The sequence below is a fragment of the Ochotona princeps genome, chromosome 5, assembly GCF_030435755.1.
Source record: "Ochotona princeps isolate mOchPri1 chromosome 5, mOchPri1.hap1, whole genome shotgun sequence".
NCBI lineage: Eukaryota > Metazoa > Chordata > Mammalia > Lagomorpha > Ochotonidae > Ochotona > Ochotona princeps.
In genome coordinates this window covers 106844930-106867339 of record NC_080836.1, presented here as the reverse complement: position 1 = coordinate 106867339, position 22410 = coordinate 106844930, and the positions used below count along the sequence as shown (strand labels likewise).

At 62.2% G+C, this 22410-nt stretch overlaps 1 protein-coding gene across 1 annotated transcript; it reads right to left on the bottom strand.

Annotated features, from left to right (window-relative positions):
* Positions 1-260: 260 nt before the first annotated feature.
* Positions 261-21677, bottom strand: ESPNL (espin like). Its single transcript, XM_004597409.2, has 9 exons — positions 21157-21677; positions 20011-20201; positions 17884-18070; positions 17470-17652; positions 9544-9675; positions 3786-3900; positions 3445-3548; positions 2686-2880; positions 261-1887 (listed from the first exon to the last, which is right to left on the bottom strand). The coding sequence occupies exons 1-9, from the start codon at positions 21448-21450 to the stop codon at positions 274-276; spliced, it is 3015 nt and encodes a 1004-aa protein (XP_004597466.2). The 5' UTR covers positions 21451-21677; the 3' UTR covers positions 261-273.
* Between the last annotated feature and the right edge of the window lie 733 nt (positions 21678-22410).

The following is a 22410-nucleotide window of genomic DNA, read 5'->3' as shown; positions in this document are numbered from 1 at the left end:
CAGGACACCGGAGGGAGGGAGAGGGGAGGCTGGGAGGAGGCTGCATCCGGGGGCCCAGGGATGGCTGCAGAGGGTGCCAGGCTGGCACGGGGCCACCAGCTACAGCGTGGACTGAGAAAGCAGGGGCTCCTGGGTATGGGCTGTGAGGGGAGAGGTGGGCGGCGACCAGGCTGGTGAGGGCCCTCAGGACGTGCCAGCTTCATGCTGGCTGCCAGGCGGCAAGAGGGAGCAGAAGAGAAACCCAAAGGCCCGGGAGCTGGCTGCCCCACCCCATCAGTCGCCAAAGCTGAACATCTCGGCCTCCTTCTCCTTCCAGAAGGCAAAGCTCCGGTCGATGTAGCCACAGATGTCCTCGCTGTTGAAGCTGCCCCGGGGTGTGTCAGACGCTGGCCACTGTGCCGGCTCGGGGCTCTGGCCAGGCATGGCCGAGGAGGGCTGCTGCCCCAGGGCCTTGAGGCCTGACCTGAGGGCGGGATCTGTGTTGTCCCAGCCCGGTCCCCGGCTGGAGCCAAAGAAGCGGGCTTTGATGTCCTCAAAGCCATCGGCCCAGGCCCGGCGGCCGGCGGCCACCTCGTCCGTCACGGCCTTGTGGAAGGCCCGCACGGTCTCCCAGCCGTGGGCGCCCAGGTGCTCGAAGACCTCGAAGCACAGCAGGTGGCGCGTCCTGCGCTCCGCAGCCGGGAGGTCGCACTCCAGCAGCTGGAAGTAGCCCAGCATGAAGAGGTCCAGAGAGAGGCTGCCGTAGGGCACGGGCGCCCCGTCCACGTGGGGCAGGAACAGCTCGGGGGACAGGGGCCCGAGGGGCCGTCGGCTCAGCCGCCGCAGCTGCCTGGCCGGCACGCGCGCCAAGATGGCCTTCCAGGTGCCCAGCAAGTGAGCAATGATGCCCCGCTGCTGCCACAGGTGCCCCAGCCGGGGACCCTCGCCAGGGGACGGCGGCGGGGGCGGGGGCTCTGGCAGGCTCCCGGCCACCTGCTCAGCCCGCGGCCCGGCGCGGCGGGCTTCCAGGGTCCTGCAGGCCGCCGTCTTGAGGGCCGGCGTGTAGGCGGACTTCTTCCAGTGGCTCAGGAACAGCGTGACGATGCGTTCCTTGCGCAGACTGGCCGTGTCGGGGCCTGACCCAGCGCCTGCCTCCGAAGGGGCCTCCTCGCAGCTGATGCCCGAGTCGCTGGCCTCCTCCACATCCCCTGGCCGTGGCTCTGCTGGCGTGGGCCCACCGTGAGGCTGCGGAGGGGCCGCCCAGCAGCCTCCCGGGCATTGCCTGGGCTGGGCCCCCGGCTCGCAGGCGCCTGGGCTGCAGGTGTGGAGTGAGCCAAGCGGCACCAACTCAAAGTTGCCACGCAGTGTCTGCACTGACACGCCCCACTCCCGGATCTCACGCTGGGCCTCGCTGCGGGGGGCGCTGGCTGACCCCTCCCTGCTGGGTTGCGGTGGGGCCGCCGGGCCTGGCTTCTCCTCACCCTGCACTAGCCCGTTCATGCCCTTCAGCAGCAGGGACAGGCTGCGCACAAGGCGGCTGATGTGGCTGCACCAGAAGGGCAGGGTGGCTTCAGCGGCCTCCGCAGCGCCCTGGGGCACAGGGGCCGGGGCTGTGGCCTCCTCCCCCTCCAAGCCAGGCGCCCGGGGCAGGAAGTGGCTGTTGACGGTGATGCTGACCAGGGGCTCCGGCAGCAGGGCCTGCAGCTCGGCTGCCAGCCGGCCCAGCTCGCTCTCATATTCCTGGCAGCGGCGCCGCAGCTGCAGGTCGGCGATCTGCTTCTCCAGGTAGACCAGGTCGTCCTCCGTCAGCAGCTCCCCAAAGGGGCCCAGGATGGCCTGGTGTGTCTGTGAGTACCGCCAGGCCGCCCGCGCTGTGGGGCCTGGGCTCCTGTCGACACTGCCACGGTCCTGGGCGCGGGAGGGGCTGGGTCAGCGTCACACCAGGTGCTGGCCGCCTGCCTGCCCTCCTTCCCCGCACCTCCCAGCTCCGGAGGCAGTGGCACCTGCCAAGCCCCCTCCCGCCCAATTCTGCAGCCCTACAGGCTGGGCAGCCTCAGCCTCCCGGTCCCCTCTCTCATCCTCCCCTCTTCCCCTGCCTGGCACCTGCTCTCCGGGGCATTGTCAGTCAGCTGGGCTGTGACCAAGCCAATGCCTGCCTCCCTTCATTTCCCCAAGCGCCTGGGATCTCTGCAGGTCCTTGACCCCCACATCCCTGCTCTACCTGGGTGCTGGAGGCTCACTTCCCCAGGCTCCTCACCTCGGCTGCCCTGCCCCCTCCTGCCACCCCGGGACCAGCCAGCCCTGCCCCCTCCTGCCACCCCGGGACCAGCCAGCCCTGCCCCCTCCTGTCACCCCAGGACCAGCTAGCCCTGCCTCAGCACACCCACATTGCCGCCCCCCTGCACAGCCCAGGCAAGCCCTGAGTGCTGCCCCCCTCCCGCCCCAGTGCCATTCCTCTGCCTCCTACTCAGAGGACAGAGACCAACACCTCCCCACCCCTGCCACCTGGGTGCACCTGACAACTGCCTTGCTGGCCCAGGGGCTGGCCACATTACCCTGTGTGTGGACACACAGTGGAGCTCCCTTGCTAAAGCTCAGAGCACCCACCAGACAGAGGCCCTGGAGGGGAGGGAGGAAGCGCGTGGGGCTCAGCTGGGAACCTCTCCTTGCACCCGTGGGGACATGGTTTCCACCACCTGGCCCCACCTGGGCCTGGGGCTCCAGGTCGGCTCCCAGGCGGGCCTGCAGCTTCCGCACCATCACCTGCCGTTTCCACTCGGGGATGGGCTGGCCACGCTCGTCCTGTGTGGGCACCAGCCCGTCCAGGTCGCCTGGGGGCAGCTCGCCCAGCTGCAGCAGGGCCAGGCCTTCAGGGACTTCCGGCGCTGGTATCTCAGGCCCCTGCACAGGAGGGGTCGGGTCACGTGGCCTCCAAGGGAGGGGAGAAGGGGGTGCAGGGAGCGGGGTCTAGCCTAAGTGTGAGGCTAGGACAAGGAGCTCTTGTACAGGATGGGGTGTGCTGGGGGGCAGGGGGCAATGCCTGAGAGAAGCCCCTCCCCCACACTTAGCCAGAAAGGAAGTCCAGCGCCCCTGGACTCTTACTGCGCTGCAGGGCCTAGAGAGCTTTCCTCGACTCCCCAGGAGGGCTGGGCCTTGCGGCCTCCCCCAGGCTCCTACCACACACTCCAGGGGCTCCGAATTCCCAGGACACACTCAGGGCCTGGTGGGGGCACTTGGGCTGGCTGGGAGCCCCCTGAGCCCCTCCTCAGATGGCGCCTGTGTCCTCTGACAGTGGATTTCACAAGGCCTGGGGCACCCGAGGTGAAAGGTCAGGGAGAGGCGCCTGGGCAGCCAGACTCCTGGATGACGGACAAAGACCTGTGTTCACCCAGAACTCAGGGTGTCAGGAGCTGGCCTGGCTGCCCAGCAGGGCCACGTCCATGCCCGCCCAGCCCAAGGACGCACCGTGCAGGAAGCTGGGCTGCTGGTGGTGACCCTCGGCAGGGCCAGGCAGGTCGGCTGTTCCCTTGGCAGGGGCTGAGCAGGCCAGGTCGGGCTGAGAGATGCTGCTGGGAGGAGGACAGCTGTAGCTGGTAGGTAGAGGGGGCCGAGGTGACAGGGTCTCAGGGCAGAAGCAGTCCTCTGGGGCTCAGAGCCAAAAGCCTAACCAGCCCTGCCAAGGGGGCCCAGCCCGACCACCGTCGTCACCCTGGGCCTCCCACCTGCGGGCACATCAAGGACCCCTGCACCCTGCCCCTCGTCCTCCTCGTCCCTTCACCCCAGCCCCAGCAGGGCCATGTACTCACGGGTGGGGCTCCCGACCCTTGTACCTCCTCTTCGCTCATCCTCCAGGGAGTGCCTCGCAGCAGACAGTGGAGGAGGGGGGAATGGTGGGGGCGGCGGTGCCATCAGCAGGGGCACCTGGGGGTGGGCAGCTTGGTCAGTAGGAAGCTCTGTCCAGCTCTGTGAGGCATGAGTGAGGCACCCAGTGGGTGAGCCAGGGACCTGTGAGGCTCAGAGAAGGTCAGGGACAGAGTGAGGGTGGAGGGTTGGGGTGAGGGTGGAGGGTTGGGGTGAGGGTGGAGGGGACAGGGTGAGGGTGGAGGGGACAGGGTGAGAGTGGAGGGTTGGGGTGAGGGTGGAGGGGACAGGGTGAGGGTGGAGGGGACGGGGTGAGGGTGGAGGGGACAGGGTGAGGGCACAGGGGACAGGGTAAGGGCACAGGGGACAGAGTGAGGGTGGAGGGGACAGGGTGAGGGTGGAGGGGACAGGGTGAGGGTGGAGGGGACAGAGGAAGGTACAGGGGACAGATTGAGAGTGCAAGGGACAGAGTGAGGGTGCAGGGGACAGAGTGAGGGTACAGTGGTCTGGATGAGGGTGCAGGGGTGAGGGAGCCCCTTCCCGGTGTCCTGGGGCTCCTGAGGTCAGGACTCTGTACCGGCTACCCTAACTGCCCCTCTCACCTGCAGCGGGACGTGCCTACCCCAACATTGGCTTGCCTCTGGACCCAGGCTGGGGTCTGAGTTGGGCGAAGACACTGGCACACGGGCATCCCCCCACTGCCTCTGGCTCTCATGCTGGCAGTCTCAGGGGAGCTGGTGCTGGGAGGGGGTCCCTGGGCACAGCAGAATCTGTCCCCTTCCCTTGGCCTGTGGCTCAGCTGTCCAGAGCAGGGGATTGTCATGGCCCCTGGGGATGGTGGGGGCCTCCCTACCTGACTCTGGGGTGACAGCAGGTGAGCCAGGACACAGAATAGAGCCCCGGGGCACCTGAGAGCTTCCCCACCCCGTCAGCAATCCGTGAGGATGGGTCACGCCTTGGAGGGGCACTGAGCCCAGCACCTGGCACACGCTGTCCACACTGGGAGGAACTAAGACTGGCACCTAGCAGGGACATCTGAAAATGGGGACCACCAAGAGGTGCCATATCCTGGTTCCACCGGCTGCTTGTCCTCAAACTCGGATCCTGAATTGGAGTCTAACCCTGGGGAGCCTTGGTCCTGTTGGGGCTGGTGCTGGCCGTGGAGGCCTGCAGGCAGCAGGTGCTCTGAGCTGTGGTGTGGTCGGCAGCAGACCATGCTTGCCTCCCACCTGCCCATGGCCCGAGCTGTCCTCTGGGAGCTGGGCTTCAACAGCAGACCTAGAAGTCACCTGCGGCCAGCGACTCGGTGCACACGGGGCTCCTGGGCGTGATCCCCCCACCTCACACACGTTTCCCTTGGAGGCACCCCCCACCGCCCACCGGGCCTCAGCTCCTTCCACACCCTGCAGGCCAGCAGAGCTGGTCTCCCCTGAAAGCCACAGAAGGCCTGGCTCCCCTAGGCTTGACCCTGCATGCGTGGCCAGGGTCCATGTCACATGTGCGGGATCCATGCTGCCGCTCAGCTTGATATCCCAGTCTGCCTGCAAGTTCTCACTCCTTCCCTGACCTCCCTCACCCACCCTCCCACCCAACTCACCACAGGGGCTGGCCAGGACCCTCTGCCCACCCTGCCCAGGCCACAGGTTTAGGCACAGTCTGAACCCCGCAGGCTCAACCCCATGCACCTCACTTCTGGAATCTGTCGCAACCCAGCAGCTCTGGTCGCACTCAGTTGGGAGCCCAGGAGGCCCTTGTCAGCACCAGCCAGTGCGGGAGCCCGTGGCAGTTGTCCCGGGTTGCCCGCTGTCCTGCTGCTAGGGGCTGTGAAAGGGGCCGCCCCCCAGCACAGCGGGAGGTGTCGCATGAATATTTAAAGGCCTCAGTGTCAGGTGGCCAGATGGGATTGTGGGGTTGTGGGATCCCTTACCACCTGCCTTAAGTCTATGTGGGGCTGGGCAGGGGGCCAGGTTGGGGGCTGGGAGAGAGTGGGCCCTGGTGGACAGCGGTTGCACTCCTTGGGCAGGGAGACACCCAGAGGTGTCCCCTGCCCCACCACATCATAGCTTCCTAGGAGCAGAAGGGGAACAGGTTCAGAGAGCGCAAGGAGCCCCCGCAGGCCCCTACCCCTCCCAGCCTGAGCACCTGCCTGTCCTCAGGGCTCCAGAGCATGGCTGAAACAGGAGCCCACAGGAGGTAGGGAAGGCGTGTGGGTCCGTGTTGCAGTCCTGAGGCTTTGGGGGGCAAGGGACCTCTATCCCTGTTGTGCTCCCAGGTCACCCTCCAAAAGGGTGGGCTCTTCAAGTGAGCAGTGACTGGCCAAGAAGGATCAGCTCAAATCCCAGGCCAGAAACAGCTGTCCTGTCCCTGTGGGATGGAGCCTGGGCTGGCGGCTAGGATGGAGCCGGGCCTGGTGGCCTTACTGGGAGCCCTCAGGCCCTCTCCCAGTTGAATGGGAGTCACCCTCTCAGATGCAGCAGGGGCCCCCAGGGACGACTTCCTGCACTGGGGAAAGGTCACGGGCCCCACTGCGGCACCTGCTGGCCACTTGGTGAGTCCCTGCAGCGTCCCCAGTGACAATCCCTGCCCCCTGAACACCTGGGAAGACAAGATGTTGGGGTGAGCTCGGGCCTGGCCCAGGATCCCCAGCATGTCCCCAAGGTCAGCACTGGCATTGCCAGGACGGGCCTGAGCAGTGGGGTGAGCAGTGGGGACCGGCACCGGCTGTGCTGGCTCCAAGTTCATCAGTGCTGTCGCCAGGCAGGGGCCACCAGGGGCTCCTCCCAGTGTCCTATCAGCTGGATGTGGCTGTTGGCCCCTGCCTGGGCTTCCGGCGAGATTGGAGTGGTGCTACAGGGCCATGCATTATGCATCGAGGGCGGCCATGGGCAGCCGGGCTGCGGGCCTGTAATGCACCCGGCCAAGAAAATCATGACCCAGAGGCAAGGGCTGGACAGCAGCCGCTGGCTGAGATTCCGTTACCGGCCCAGCAGCCGGGGCTCCAGGGTGCTCTGAGGCTTTGCCTCCTGTCAGTGCACTGAAGGGGTCTAGGGGCCCTTGTGGGGCTAAGAGGGATGAGCCTGTACTGAAGGCCCACTCGAGGCAGACACCTGCTGGCGACAACATGGCCATCTCATCTACCCTCAGAACCTTGCTCTGCCAGCCCATTTTACAGTCGGGCAGACCGAGGCTGAGAGACACACAACATTAGCTAGTGCCACGTGCCGAGGGAGAACCAGCTGTGACCCAAGTGTGCACAGGCTCAGAGACGAGAGCGGGAGTGGGCAGGAGGGCACAAGTCACCATGGGAGGTGCTGAGGGCTCAGCTCCCATTGGTGGGGGCTTCACTGTAGCCCAGGCAGAGCCTCTAGGGCACAGCCGGCACCGGGCAGAGTGGGCGCTGGGCTTGGGCAAGGTGAGGCCTGGCCTCTCTGGGTGCCGAGTGCTGGTCCACAAGCCAGATTTGTAGAGACACTCCCGTGGGGCACAGTGTCCACTCCCAGTCCCCACTGCCTCTCTTGGTACCCATGAGTCTGCAGGGCTGAGTGTCGGGGGACAATGGGATTCTGAGGCGAACGTGGCAAGCTCCATTCACACTGTATCAGGTGGCCTGCCTGCCCACTCACCCATCGGGCACAGGTATGTGACCTTCTCATCACCTAGGGAAGAGGGGACCTTGATTCCCGTGGTGACTCCATGGACAGCCAGGCCGGGTTCTCAGGGCATCCAGGACCCTCTCTCAAGAGGTAGGCAGCGTGTGGACGAGGGGAGTGGCTGCTGCCATGCCTGGGTCATGAAGCCCAGGCCATGAGCTGTGTAGGATGGCTGCGGCAGGATGAGGACAAGCAGGTCCTGTTGTCCACAGCAGGTGCATGTGGAGGTGGGGTCACTGGCAGAGGGGCCGGCGCCCACCTCATCTGAGCAGCCAGCCAGGGCAGGACAGCAGTGGACACAGGAAGGGCAGGCTGGCCCTGCAGGCTGGGGGTGGGGCACAGGGACCGCGGGCCTGCACACGTCCACAGCGGTGAGGCTCTGTCCCCTACACCAGTCAGGTTCTTGAGCCCAGGGCAGGGGTGGCCTTGCCTTCTGCAACCACAGGGTCCGGGACAGGAGTGCTCCTGCAGCGGCAGAGTCTGATTTCTGAGGTCACAGCACCAGGCCAGGCCAGACTCCTCCCCACACTGCCCCAAGTCTCAGCAAGCTTTGTGTGGGTGTCAGCTGATGGCCTGTGAGGATGCCCGGCAGTCCCAGGGAAGACTCAGTGGGTCCTGGACCCCCAAGAGATGCCCTCAAGGGGAGGGGCGGCATAGCAGCCCACAGTGAAAGCTGGGCTGGGGACCTCGCCTGAGAACTGGGGGAGCGGCTGGTGAGCCCAGGGCTCCTTGGGATGGGTGGAAGCTGAGTGGCCAGAGCTGGGGCTGGCAGGTGGATTATTCAGCCAGGTAATGCCCCAGGGCTTAGGCAGAGAGGGAGGGTCAGCGGGGGCCCTGGCTCCACATCAGAGATCATCCTCCATGCCCACGCCCCACCTGTGTCCACCCTCCTCCTCTGCCACGCTGACCATTCAGCAAACACCCGAGGAGCCCAGGGGCTGGCACTAGAGGACGAGACTGCTGTGTTTACATGGTCACGGGAGGAGATGGGGGTCCCAGGAGAGCTAGGGCCAGCACTGGCTGCCCCCCGGGCTGTGGTGAGGCTGCCGGCCACCTCAGGTCCCCTCAGCTTGGGCCTGGGCCCTGGAGCCATGGTTTCCCTGGCCTGAGTGGTGAGTGTGGCTTGGTCAAGTCCAGCCACAAACCAGGTCCAGCCCCATCACAGTCCCTGTCACAACACTTACAACCCTGTCACAGCCCTCGTAACTCCCTGTCACAGCCCTCGTAACTCCCGTCACAGCCCTCGTAACTCCCGTCACAGCCCTCGTAATTCCCGTCACAGCCCTGGTAACTCCCGTCACAGCCCTGGTAACTCCTGTCACAGCCCTGGTAACTCCCGTCACAGCCCTCGTAACTCCCGTCACAGCCTCCGTGACCAGTGAGACATTCTGTCACATCCCCCATCATATGGGCTAGGGTTGAAACTATGGCTACAGTTACATTCAGAGTTATGGCTAGAGTTAGGGTTAGGATTAGGGCTATGATTAGGCTCAGGTTGGAGTTAGGTCTAGGATTAGGGTTAAGCTAGGCTACCTTTAGGGTTAGTGCTAGAGCTGTTGTCAGAGCTGGGGTTTTTGGTTAGGGCTAAGATTAGGAACCCTGGAGTTAGAGTCATGATGAGGGCCAGGGTTAGGGTTAGGGTTAGTGTCAGCTCGTGGGTCGGCACCAGGGTTAGGGTTAGGGTTAGTGTCAGCTGATGGGTTGGCACCAGGGTTAGGGTTAGTGTCAGCTTGTGGGTCGGCACCAGGGTTAGGGTTAGGGTTAGTGTCAGCTCGTGGGTCGGCACCAGGGTTGGGTTAGGGTTAGTGTCAGCTCGTGGGTCGGCACCAGGGTTAGGGTTAGTGTCAGCTTGTGGGTTGGCACCAGGGTTGGCCTGCGGCCCTCATAGAACCCATCCCAGTGTGTTTCAGGGCCCAGCCCAGGAACCTCCCCTGTTAGTGATGTCATCGTGTGTACCCCGTGAGATTGGGGCCCACTGCCCTGTGGGCTGGGCTGCAGGCTCTGTGCAGGTGCTGGTCCTCCTTGAGTTGTTTGGGATGGAGGGGACCCTTACCGGCCGGGCTATCTCCCACAGGAACTGGGCACAGTCCCGGTGACCGTGGTACTCTGCCAGGTCGGCTGCTGTGTAACCGTCTTCGTCCCGCAGGGAGGGGTCCATGTGATGGGACACCAGAGTCTGGCAGCACTGTGTGGGGGACACAGGTGGCACATTAGGACTCTTTGGCGAGTGCCTGGGCACAGGTGGGATGGGGGCTGCCATATGCAATCACAGCATGGTCAGGACTCGAGTCAGGGCAGCCTCCCTCCGCAGCCATGTGAGGGCAGTGCTGGTGGCCCAGCAACCCATGCGACCCTGCGGGGACATGCTGAGCACCCATGCATCAGGAACCTCGCTCCCACCTGTCCTTCAGAGGCTGGCTTGTGGCGGGTCCAGCTGCCAGCAGCCCGATCCTGACCTTGTCTGAGCACCGAGGCAGGCTTCCTCTCATAGCCACCCTCAGAGCTGTGTGTCGTGCCCAGCGATGCCATGGTAGCTAGGGGGCTCAGCCCTGACCCTGTTCACTGTATGCCCTGGCCTGCTCCTCTGGCTTCCTTGTCCTTGGGCCCCCGTGAAAGAAATGAAGTTTGCATACAGGTGCCTCAAGCACAGAGGTGTAGCCCCGTGTTTCGGCTCCCTGCTAGCATACACCCCAGGAGGTGACGGGGTGGTCCTGTCACCCACATATATGGGGAACCGGGCTGGACTAACATGGCCCCGGCAATTGGAGAGAAAAAGAGAGAGAAAGAGAGAAAATGAAGCAGCAGAGAGAAGGCCTCTCTCTGACTCTTTCAAGCAAGTGTAGATCTATTTTTTTTTTAATGAGGGAAAGCAAATCTCTAAACACCATCAACTCCACACACCACACATGGACTCAGCCTGGGCTGTGCTGTGGGTTAGCCTGTAAAGCTGTTGCTGCACTGTTGCCATCCCATACGGGTGCTGGTTCGAGTCCCAGCAGCTCCACTACTGATCCAGCTCCCTGCTAAGGCACCTGGAAAAGCAGCAGAGGACGGCCGAAGTGCTTGGGCCCCAGCACCCACGTGGGAGACCTGGAGGAAGCTCCAGGCTCCTGGCTTCTGACCGGGCTAGCCATCTGGAGTGAACCAGCGGGTAGACTCCGCGTGTGTGTGTGTGAAACTGCCTTTGAAGTAAATAAAACAATCATAGGGAAAAGCAGAATACAACCACACATTACTAACTAGAGCCCAGGCCAGACCTGAGGGTCCCCAGGGCTGCTCGGCCACCTGTGTGTACGATGGACAGTCACAGGGCAGGTACAGTGGATGGACAGTCTGGGGGTCAAAGGAAGACGCAGAAAGCCCAGGGTCGGAATGGGGTTACACAGTTCCCCTGGACAAGGACACCTGAGACCCCCACATCTGGAGACAGAGACCGACGCCCAGGAATTCCTGGGCAGGGCGAGTCAGGGGGATCTGGAGGTGACGGAAATCGGTCTGCCACCTACTTCCCAAAGGCCGAGAGCAGCCAGGGGCCAGCCTGGGACTCCACGTGGCACAGGGACCCGAGCGTGAGCCGCCTCCCGGGACACGTCAGCAGGGAGCTGGCTCAGGAGTGGAGGTGCCGGGGCTCAAAGCAGCGCTCTGATATGCAGTGCAGCTGTTGGAAACAGCAGCTCAGCCATGTGCCCTAATCAGGGAGCCGGGCTGCTTATTTATCTACTTCCAATAAAAATAAATAGACCTTTTAGAAACACTTCTTTTAAGAATAAATTCAGATTTTTTTTTTTATTGGAAAGCCGGTGTGCTGGCAGTGGAAAGCCAGTAAGCTATCATGCTGGGCCCTAAAAATATTTTTTAAAAACCCTGACATCTTTTTCTTCTTTTCTGCCCTACTGACTTACTCCTTTATTAAAAATTAATTTTTCTAAAGATTTATTTATTTTGGAAAGACAAATAGGCAGAAAAAAGGAGAGACAGAAAGATCTTCCATCTGATGACTCACTCCCCAAGTGGCCATAATAGCCAGAGCTGAGCCAATCTGAAGCCAGGAGCCTGGAGCTTCTCCCGGGTCTCCCATGTGGCTGCAGCATCACAAGGCTTTGGGCTGTCTTCTACTGCTTTCCCAGGCCACAAGCAGGCCTCTCCCTGACCTAATCTTAAAAATAAATAAATAGGGCCCGGCACAGTAGCCTAGTGGCTAAAGTCTTCACCTTGCATACGCCGGGATCCCATTATGGACACTGTTTCTAATCCTGGCAGCCCAGCTTCCCATCCAGCTCCCTGCTTATGGCCTGGAAAAGCAGTTGAGGGACGGCCAGAAGCCTTGGGAGCCTGTACCCATGTGGGAGACCTGGAAGAGGCTCTGGGCTCCTGGCTTCAGTTCAGCTCAGCTCCAACTGTTGTGGCCACTTGGGCACTGAATCAACAGACAGAAGATCTTCTCTCTGTGTATCCAACTTTGCAATTAAAATAGATTAATCTTTAAAAAATAAATAAAGTAAGATTTCATCCATTTGTGACTTCACCACATGATGTTCACCTGAGAAGGCGACACCGGCGTGTCCCAGACGACACAGCATGTGGGCACACATCGCAGTGTTCTGCACTGGAAACAGTGAAAGACCAAGAAAATATAGGGAAAGAAAATAGCAAGAAAAGCCAAACTGGCATAAGGGACATTAGGGTGCAGATGGACTGCTAAAACCCGGCTATAAACACCCCAATGAAAACACTCAGCTTAGCTGGCTTCCGGGGACCTGGAGGCTCGGGGGCCTCTGGGGCCGGAGGAGTAGAACGGGCCTGGGAACACGCACACGTTTGGGTACCAGGCAGGTGTTAGGATATAGGGTTAGGGCCCCATGCCAGCATGCTGGCATGCTGGTGCGCTGGGCTGTGGACTCGCAAACCTGCTTGAGGCCCAGCTGGGTGGAGCGGTGGGGTCGCAGGCCAGCACGCATGCCAGAGGACTTGCTCTGGGGTTCCGAGCGGGTGAGCAGGGCCCCAGGCCAGCACACCACCCCACCAGCAACGAGGCTGGGGAATCCATGTGCTCGCAGGTGTGGGGACTGTGGATTGGTCAGGAAAGGGAGGACAGGGTGTCTGGGGGGGAGGATTGCTGAGGGAGCATGTTCCAGAGAAGGGATGACTTCTGCCAACGGGGCACTGTGCTTGCAGGTCCGTGAGATGGATGAGGCTGAGCAGCTTGTAGGAGGGAAGCTAGAGGGACTTTCTGGCCCACTTGGGAGCCTGGGCTGGGCTAATTCGCATCGACCACCACCGGCCACCATCCACTGGCCACCATCCACTGGCACATACTAAAGCTAGGTCTGGTGGCCCACCTGGCAGGGCTAGACCACAGTACCCACCAGTGAGTGTTGGAACAGGGGACAAGTAATATTAGGCTGGGCCATGACACTAGCCAGCACACAAGAGAACCAGGCCTGGGAGCAGACTCTGTGGGGGATATGTGGACTCATCCCTGTGGAACTACAATATCCGCTGGTCTGCTGAAGGGCTGGGTGGGTGATGGGCTGAGCTTGGCATGACCACGGAAGCCCCCAACACTCATGGGTACTGGAGTTGGGAACAGGCTGGGATGGTCCAGGCTGTAGCACCCATAGATGCACACAAGAACAGGGTGAGGGGTGGGCCAGGCTGCAACATCCACCAGCACACACAAAGGTCGGTACAGAGTGGGGGGATGACGTCAGGTAAGTGCCTAGCACGAGTGGGCCAGGTGGGGGACTTGAGGAACTCCCCAAGGGGCTGTAGCTCCTGCTGGTCTGGGAGTGGGCCCCGTGGGGGACTTGAGGAACTCCCCTGGGGGCTGTAGCTCCTGCTGGTGAGTACATGAGACAGGGCTGGGTGTTGATCAGGCCAGGAAAGGCTGCTCCACTTCTCAGCAAGTGCGTGGGCTGGTTCAGTTGGGGGTAGTGGTTTGGACTAGGTAGGACCAAACCAAACTTTAGCACACTGGCATGTGCAGGAGCCAGGATGGAGTATGGGCCATGTTGGGCTAGGCTATCACACCTAGAAATTTGTATGAAAGCCAGGGATGGGAGCAGAATGGGCAGGGCTAGGCCACAGCACCTGCCAGCAAGAGTTGGGTCTGGGGGCAGGGTGGGCCAGGCCAGGCTGCAACATCCAATGGCAATGGCTAAGATGGGGGATGGGCTATGCCAGACTGGGTCAGAGAAACCATTGGCACACACAAAATCCATGGCTGGAAACAGGCCTGGTTGTGGAGCTAAGGGACACCCCAGCTGGGCTGTAGTTCCACTGCTCAGTGTAAGAGCTAGAGTAGGGGTTGCAATCTGGGCTGGACATGGCTACAGTATCCCTTGGCATGGGTGAAGGCTGGGCCTGGGGTGTGCCAGACTGGGCTAGGCACCAGAACCCTGGTGTTTGCCATGATGGGGGTGAGAGGGCCGCAGGGTGGTGTAGGACAGGCTGGGCTAGGTCTCGGCACCCGCTGAAAGACGCAAGAGCTGGGTCTGGGGGTAGGCCAGGCAGGGCTGGGCCGTAGCACCCAACAGTAAGAGCCAGAATGGCAGGGCAAGGCTGCTGTTCCTGCCAGGACAGGAGGTAGGCCACTTGTGTGTGTGAGATCTGCTGCTGGCAGGTGGCGTGATACAGGAGCTTGGGGAACTCTGTCAGGACTCATGTCCTGCAGGTGAGTGCAGGAACCGAGGCTGGGAGCAGCCCAGGCCAAGCTAGGTTACAGCACCTGCTGGCATACGTGTGGGCCAGGTCTGGGGGTGGGCCAGGTGGTCCATTCAAGGCACCCACTGGCAGATATGAGAGCCAGGACGGGGTGCAGGACAGGCCAGTTCACATTAGTACCAGGACTGGGGGCAGTCCAGGCTGGGCTGGGCTGTAACACCCACCAGCATGGGACTGGCAGCTTAGTTTGGGCTCTGCCACTTTTATTTTGCCAAAGGAGATAAAACAATACAGTGCCCTCAGATGACGCCCTGGGGCAAGCAGAACAGGACCCCGACCAATGGGGTTGCCCTACGCTAGCCTGGCTGTCCTTGGTGACCTGTTCCTGAGGGGCTGTTCATGGGACTTTAGGCTTTACCAACAAAACAAAACAAAACAAAACAAAACAAAACAAAACCTCCCCACAGGCAGACCCTTGAACCTCTATTATGGGGAACAAACAATTACGGGGTCTGGTGTGGTGGTGCACAGGCTAGTCCTCACCCTGTAGTGCTGGCATCCCAAATGGGCACTGGTTCATATCCTGGCTGCTCCATTTCCCTTCCGGCTCCCTGTTTGTGGCTTGGGAAGGCAGTCGAGGATGGGCCTAAAGCCTTGGGCCCCTGCACCCACGTGGGAGACCCAGAAGAAGCTCCTGGCTTCAGATCGGCTCAGCTCCAGCTGTTGCAGCCACTTGGGGAGTGAACCAGTGGACAGAAGATCTTCTCCGTCTCTCCTCTCTGTATATCTGACTTTCCAATAAAGTTAATAAATTAAAAAAAAATTGTGCAAGTGTTGACAGCAAGTATCTGGACAAATGAAGACTCTAAGGTGGACCGTGTCAGCCAAAGGACCTTGGAAGGATTTCCTCAGCCTTGGACCAGCGAGATACACCGCATTTCAGAATTATTGAACCACTTGAGCAGAACCCTTGGAGCATGCTCCACACTGGGGACTCCAGAATGGCACGGGTAGCCGTCCCCCATGCCCCGGTCCTGAGGTGACTGGGAGGCTGGGTGTGGCATCTCCCCTGTTCTATGTTCTTCTCCCCGTTACAGGAATAAGAAAAAGAAAGTTGGAAACAGGGGCCTGGCAGCGTGGCTTAGTGGGTAAAGTCCTCGCCTTGAATGTGCCAGGATCCCATATGGGCGCTGGTTCTAATCCCGGCAGCTCCACTTCCCATCCAGCTCCCTGCTTGTGGCCTGGGAAAGCAGTCGAGGATGGCCTTTTGGGACCCTGCACCCGCGTGGGAGACCCAGAAGAGGTTCCTGGTTCCCGGCTTCGGAACCGGCCGTTGCGGCTCACTTGGGGAGTGAATCATCGGACGGAAGATCTTCCTCTGTATATCTGACTTTGTAATAAAATAAATAAAAATCTTTAAAAAGAAAAGAAAATTGGAAACAATGGTCTCATCCATTTTCCTCTGTTCTCGACACCTCTCGCCTTAATCGGGGGTCCACATGGGCATACACCCTCCTCAACTGTAAACACCATCAAAAATAAAATTTTAAAAGTTCAGGTGAACGGGCACACTGAAGTTGTATGAAACCTGGAATACAGAGGGTGAGGACAGCGGGAAGTGTAAATGCATCGCTGGGTTAGGCACAGCAGTTCCACTTGGTGCCCAGGGCTGGGGTGCCAAGCCTCCGGGGGGCTTTGCCGGCCATGCTCACCGCAGACTCACTCTCTGTAACTGTCCCCAGAGGCCCCCGAAGCCCGTGAATTCATGAGTGGATAAAGAGGGGGTGTGCCTCTCCCACACAGGGGAGGGGCATCGGACCCCCACCCCGCACCATCCCTCAGATGAGGCCGTCTTGGGTGACAGAGACCCAGAGCATGGCTGAGGCGTGGCGGGGGAAGGCGGCAGGGCACGCTGCACAGCGGATGCCCAGGACCCCGACGTGGCATGCTGCAGACCTTCACCAGGAACTGGGCCAGGAGCAATGGGACAAGCAGGTGGCTTTTCAGTAGAACGTTTCAGCAGTAACGCACACCCCTCCCAGACCAGAGACTGGGATGCCCTGGGCACGAGGGGCCCACGCAGGCTCTGCTGCCTCTGGGGTGTGAGAGCCCCACACCGCTAGCTGGAAGTGAACTGGGAGTTTTCAGTGCACTGGAAGCCCTGGGTTCCCCCGTGTGACACTAACTGTACAGAGCGCATCTTGCCTGTGTTAGGGGCCTGGGATCTCTACAGGGACCAGGCCAGGGGACCTCCCCGACTGAGGTGGACAGAGCAGAGGGGCAGACACCACACCCTGGCTGTGCAGGGCCCAGCCAGCAGCCGAGGCCGGCGGGGGTAGGTGCCCAAGCCCAAGGCCTGAGCGGGCAGCAGACCTGGGCATGAACTATCCCTCTGCCCTCCAGCCTGCCCATGCCCAGCTCTGCTGGGATGACTCTCAGGGCTCAACGTCGTGTTTACCAGTGCCTGGCCACGGGCAATGCTACCCGCTCCCAGCCTCCAGTTCCCAGCCTCCAGCTCCCAGCCTCCAGCTCCCGTGCAGCCTCCAGCTCCCAGCCTCCAGTTCCCGTGCAGCCTCCAGGCCCCGTGCAGCCTCCAGTTCCCAGCCTCCAGCTCCAGTGCAGCCTCCAGTTCCCAGCCTCCAGCTCCTAGCCTCCAGCTCCCTTGCAGCCTCCAGCTCCCAGCCTCCAGCTCCCGTGCAGCCTCCAGTTCCCAGCCTCCAGCTCCCGTGCAGCCTCCAGTTCCCAGCCTCCAGTTCCCGTGCAGCCTCCAGTTCCCGTGCAGCCTCCAGCTCCCAGCCTCCAGCTCCCGTGCAGCCTCCAGCTCCCAGCCTCCAGTTCCCAGCCTCCAGTTTCCAGCCTCCAGCTCCCAGCCTCCAGCTCCCGTGTAGCCTCCAGCTCCCAGCCTCCAGTTCCCGTGCAGCCTCCAGCTTCCGTGCAGCCTCCAGCTCCCGTGCAGCCTCCAGCTCCCGTGCAGCCTCCAGTTCCCAGCCTCCAGTTTCCAGCCTCCAGCTCCCAGCCTCCAGCTCCCGTGTAGCCTCCAGCTCCCAGCCTCCAGCTTCCGTGCAGCCTCCAGTTCCCAGCCTCCAGTTCCCAGCCTCCAGCTCCTAGCCTCCAGCTCCCTTGCAGCCTCCAGCTCCCAGTCTCCAGTTTCTAGCCTCCAGCTCCCAGCCTCCAGCTCCCGTGCAGCCTCCAGTTCCCAGCCTCCAGTTTCCAGCCTCCAGCTCCCAGCCTCCAGCTCCCGTGTAGCCTCCAGCTCCCAGCCTCCAGCTCCCTTGCAGCCTCCAGTTCCCGTGCAGCCTCTGCCGTGCCCGCCTACCTCCAGGTGCCCATTCTCGGCGGCATCGTGGAGGGGTGTCCCACCCCAGCAGTCTCTCAGGATGGGAGCACCCATCAGCAGCAGCCGGTCCAGAATGGGCGTGTGGCCACCACGGGCGGCAAAATGCAGGGCGGTGGCCCCCTCGTTGTCCTGTGCCATCAGGCCGCTGTCGGTGAATGTCACCTGGGGAGGCAGGTGCCAAGAAGCTGAGAAGAAGTGGCTACCCTCAGAGAGGAGTGTGGAGCTGAGTAGGGACGTCCCTTGGGAGCAGCCTTGAGGTGGGGGCAGAGCGGGCTCATGGTGTCCTTGCACCTGGGACAGCAGTTTGGAGACTGTGTGTTCCCAGAGGGAAGCTGGACACAACAGGAATGTCAACCTTGGCCGACCCCACACACAAACGCAAGGCCCCCTTACCAGCCAGACGACGAGTGAGTAGTGGCCGTGGGCAGCTGCGGCGTGCAGTGGGCTCATCCCGTCGAGGGCCCGCAGGTGCACGTCAGCCCCGCAGTCCTTCACCAGGAACTGGGCCAGGTGCAGGTGGCCCTCCTGGCAGGCCAGGTAGAGCGGTGAGGCGCCGCTGCGGGTCTGCCGGTTCACACCGCTGCAGGGGAGGGGGTTCAGAGTGGGCCTGCCATCTCCTGAGAAGCGGGCTGGAGGCAGCCCAGCCCCCTTGCCCACCTCTTCATGTCCCCTCTCTCCTCCACAACCTGTCAAGTTGCACAAGTCGCGAGCTACCCAAGGGCACATACAGTGAGGCTTGGGGGTTCCCTGAAAGCAACACCCCTCCCCCATGAAGCTGGGGCCCCTTGGGGGCCAGGAGCATAGCAGGGTTTGGAGTGGCCGGGAACCGAGCCCGGCCTTGGTGAGCTGTGCTCTGCCCTCAGGGCGTGAGGTCCAGGTGAATCCTGCTACCCCAAGAGCAGCTCTGGCTGCACTGGCCACTTGTACAGGCTGACTCGGCTCCCAGCTCCTGGCTCCGTGTGAATGGGCTTTCCCAAATCTGCCAGGCTTTTGGTCCCTTCCAGAGCTGGGGCTCAGGCCATCCTACACTATCTTTTCCCCGTTTCTTTCCTGGGTCTGGGTTGCAAACATCTGCCTTTTCAGAGCCTAGATGGTTCCAATGTCCAATAGATGCTGACCTCTTTGCTGTCCCCAGTGACCATGGCTGACCTTGACTCCAGGGTCCTGGGCTCAGAGCCCTGGCTTGGATATAGACCCTGGGAGTGCCCCCAGCTCACTCCCCACTTCCCTCACCCAAGTCCCAGTGACTTGGAGCTGACCCACCCCACGGGATGACATTGGTCACTCATTCCTAGATGGTCATGGCCTCAGGTGGCACAAAGCTGCGTGACTGGCCCTGCACTACCACCACCATGGTCAGGATCTGTGCATGCTCTTGTTTGCTGCTAGCCAGGGCACCCGGTGGGCAGTGCCAGGCCTTGAGCTATGCTGTCGGGCTCCTTGTCCATTCCTGGAACACACCTCTCCCGAGGACACATGCCTGCACAGCGGCGCCCTTTCCGAGGGAAGTCTGTGCTCTTGTCTGACCCGCTGGGCTGCATCTGCAGTTAGGACAAGCAGGTGTCCAGGGCAGCAGCAGGTAATGTGGCCGGTGCGGGGGCAGTGGTGCACTCTGTCAAGACAGCCAGCTCAGCTGCTGTGCTCACGGTCAGGTGGGATGCAGGTGAGAGCCCAGGGTTCCCCTTAGGGCTGTGCATGTGTGTACGTGTACACACGTATTCAGCTAGGCCTGGGGGCAGTGTGGTGCCCTGGGGAAGGGCAGCAGAAACAAATCCCAAAGGCCTTCTGGGCCTGGAGCGGGGAGAGTGGACACAGCAACCCTGCCTATCACCGAGCTGGAACAGCGCAGGACACCAGGCTGACCAGACATCCAGATTGGGAGAGAAGTGGCACAGTCAGAGCGGGGGGAAGGCTGTTGGGGGACGTGAAGCCACCTCTTGAGCTGGCATAAAGCCTGGGTGCACCTGCCGTGGGTGTCACCCACTGTGCTGGGGAGGGGCCGCTCCCTGCAGCGCAAGGACCAAGCACCCGTCCAAGGTGGGCAAGGGGAGTACTGCTGTATTTTTCCTGGCAGTTGGCCCCTCCCCGCTCCTCTCCTGTGTCGTCGGTTCCTAGATGACCAAGCCAGTCCCCAGCCCGAGGACAAAACAGTGGGAGCTGGAAATCAGGGCTGCTGGGGTGGTGTTGGCGCCTCCGAGCCCACTAGACCACCTCTGGTCCTCAGCTGAGAAACGGGCATCCATAGTGCCCAGGCTGTGCCCACCACAGCAGCAGCCCTAGTGCCCATGCTGTGCCCACTGCACCAACACCCACAGCACCTTGGATGTGCCCATCACCCCCAGTGTCCACAGTCCTTGGATGTGCCCACTGCCCCCAGCCATGCCCCTTGCATGTGGCTAAGAGTTGAGCTGTGTGTCCTCTGGACCGAGGCAAGGCTCACCCTGGCTCTGCCGACAGCATATTTGTCAGCTGGTTCCTGGAGACTGCCCCTGCCCCCCAGGAGGGTCTCTGAGCTCTCACCTGCTGTGGGCGGCCACCAGGAGCTTCAGGCAGGTCAGGTTCCCGCTGGCAGCCGCGTGGTGCAGTGGCAAGGCAGCCTCCCGAGTCTCCAGGGTGGCCGAGTGGCCCTCCTGCAGCAGCCACTCCACTAGCGAGGGGTGTGCGAAGCGGGCGGCCAGGTGCAGTGGGGAGACACCCGAGTCATCCTGGTCCTACTGAGGCACAGGCAGAGCTTGAGCTGGGGCAGATCCCAGCCAGCTTGTGCCGGAGACACTGGCATGGCCAGGGTGGGCCGCCTGAGGCTGGGCTGAGTGGGGCCGCCTGCTCCAGGTGACAAGCACAGCAAGGATTCAAGCTCAGATCCCGGGGATTCTGCCCCATCCAGACCTCCCCACTCCTACCGTCTGTGTCCGAGCCCCTCCCACTCTGCTCATGGTCAGAAAGCGCCCCTTGCCCAAATGGTTCCAGGATGTCTACCTCTGGGGTTCATCTCCCCCTCCCCTGACAGGTGCCTGAGGCCCCAAGCATCACCACATGGCTGATTAGTGCCTGCTAGATGTGGCCTCTCTCCAAAGGCTCCCGCCCTCAATCCCAATGAGCAGAGGAGTGGGCACAGCTCTCACTGCTGCCTTTGGGGTTGTCACAGGGCCAGCGGGGGCAGGGTGCTGAATTGGTGCACTCAGGTGCCAATGGGCAGGGTGTTGGTGAGCCTAGGTCCTCCTGGGCTGCCTTCACCGGGAACACAGCAGGCTGACCCACAGCATGAAGGTCCTTGGCCTGCTCCAAGGGGGACTGGGCAGAAAAGGGGGCCCAGGTGGACAGGCTCTGGACAGGATGGTCCCGCGACCCGAGAGCTCCCTCCTTCTCCTCCCGCCCCACAGCCTGACCAGGCCCTCTGTGCCCAGCTCTTCCTGCTCTCACTCCGCGACGTGCTCCGGCTGCGGGGAGGAAGCAACTCAGTGGTGTATAGCTGGCTGGTGCAGAGGGGCCTGGACTTCCAAGGGTTTCGCACTGTCCACGGTGACGGGGAGGGGTAGGGACAGACACCGCAACCAAGTCCCTGAGAGAACCCAGGGGCAGGGCTATGCCAGCCAGCCTCCTGGCCCAGCTTCTCTGCCCCACTCCAGCAAGATAGACAGCAGCTGCCAGGCCGCCCCTTCTGCTCACCTGCAGACCGCAGCCCCCATCACGGATGAGCCAGCACAGCTCCGCCAGACTGCCCGTGGCAGCTGCATCGTGCGCTGGCGTGGCCCCGTTGTGGGCCCGCTGGGCGCCGGGCAGCTTGGCCCGCTGCACCAGGAACTTAACGCAGTCCAGGTGACCGGCCCGAGTGGCATGGTGCACCAGGCCCGCCCCCAGGGCGTCTGTGATGCTTTGGCCTAGGGCTCCAGCCTCCAGTAGCCGCTCTAAGGTGGCCAGGTCCCCTTCCCGGGCGGCCTCCAGGGCCCGCTGCCCCTCCATCCTCCGGCCCCGGGCTCTCGGCGACGGCTCATGTCCAAGCCCAGCTGGGCTTCCTGTTTCAGGCGTGGACGCAGCTGCCGGCTCTGGTTACCTGATAAGCAGGCGCAGGGCAGATGGGAGGCGGCAGCAGGAGGGGCAAGCCCTAGGGACCGGCCCTCGCAGCCTTGCCCAAGCTGCTCCTGGCGCCCATGGGCCTGGTGCCCAGAGCACATCACAGGGGAGGGGCCTGCACCCAGGTAGGCCAGCAGAGGAGGGAAGTGGGCCCAGCGGCCTGGACGCACAGGGGGAGAGGAGAGGAGGCTCCATCAAGTGTCTCAGCCTGGGAGGGGCTTCCAGCAGGGCAGACAGACACCCCCACCTCCTTCCTTGCCAGAACATAGTCCGCTCCCCACAGCAACAGCAGCTCCCCTGGACGTTTCCTCCAGTTCTTGGGGAGACAGACACACCCACTGTGTTTGTGACTCCTGGTGCCCTTGGCAAGGGCTGGCCGCTTGGCTATGCCACCCCAGGGAACCCAATGGCCCTTGCTCTTGGGGAAGCTCCATGTGTATCCTGGTCTCAACTGGCCCTCGGCCCTGCAGGCCTGTGACAGAGGTGGCCGCAGCCCTGAGGTCGGTGGCCAGGAGTCCAGCCTGCTCCCTGGGGGCCAGGGAGCTTTCTGGGGAGCTCAGGGCCAGCACGGCCTCTGGTTGCAGACACAGAAAGTTGCAGAGCAGGGATCATTTTTCTGAGGGCTCATGGTGGCTGCACACCCCCTCCTACTCAGAAATGGGGGCCCCAGGAAAGCACACCTCATACCCACCAAGAACCTGGGCACTACATGCCAAGTGTGGAAATCCTTTATCAGCTCTGGGTAGCACCTTTGAGACCCCACTGTTTCCTACGCAGACCAATGCTCCTGGAGCCAGGGCCCTGCGAGGGCTGCGGGAGGGTGTAAGTCCTTCAGCCGGGGTGGCGGGA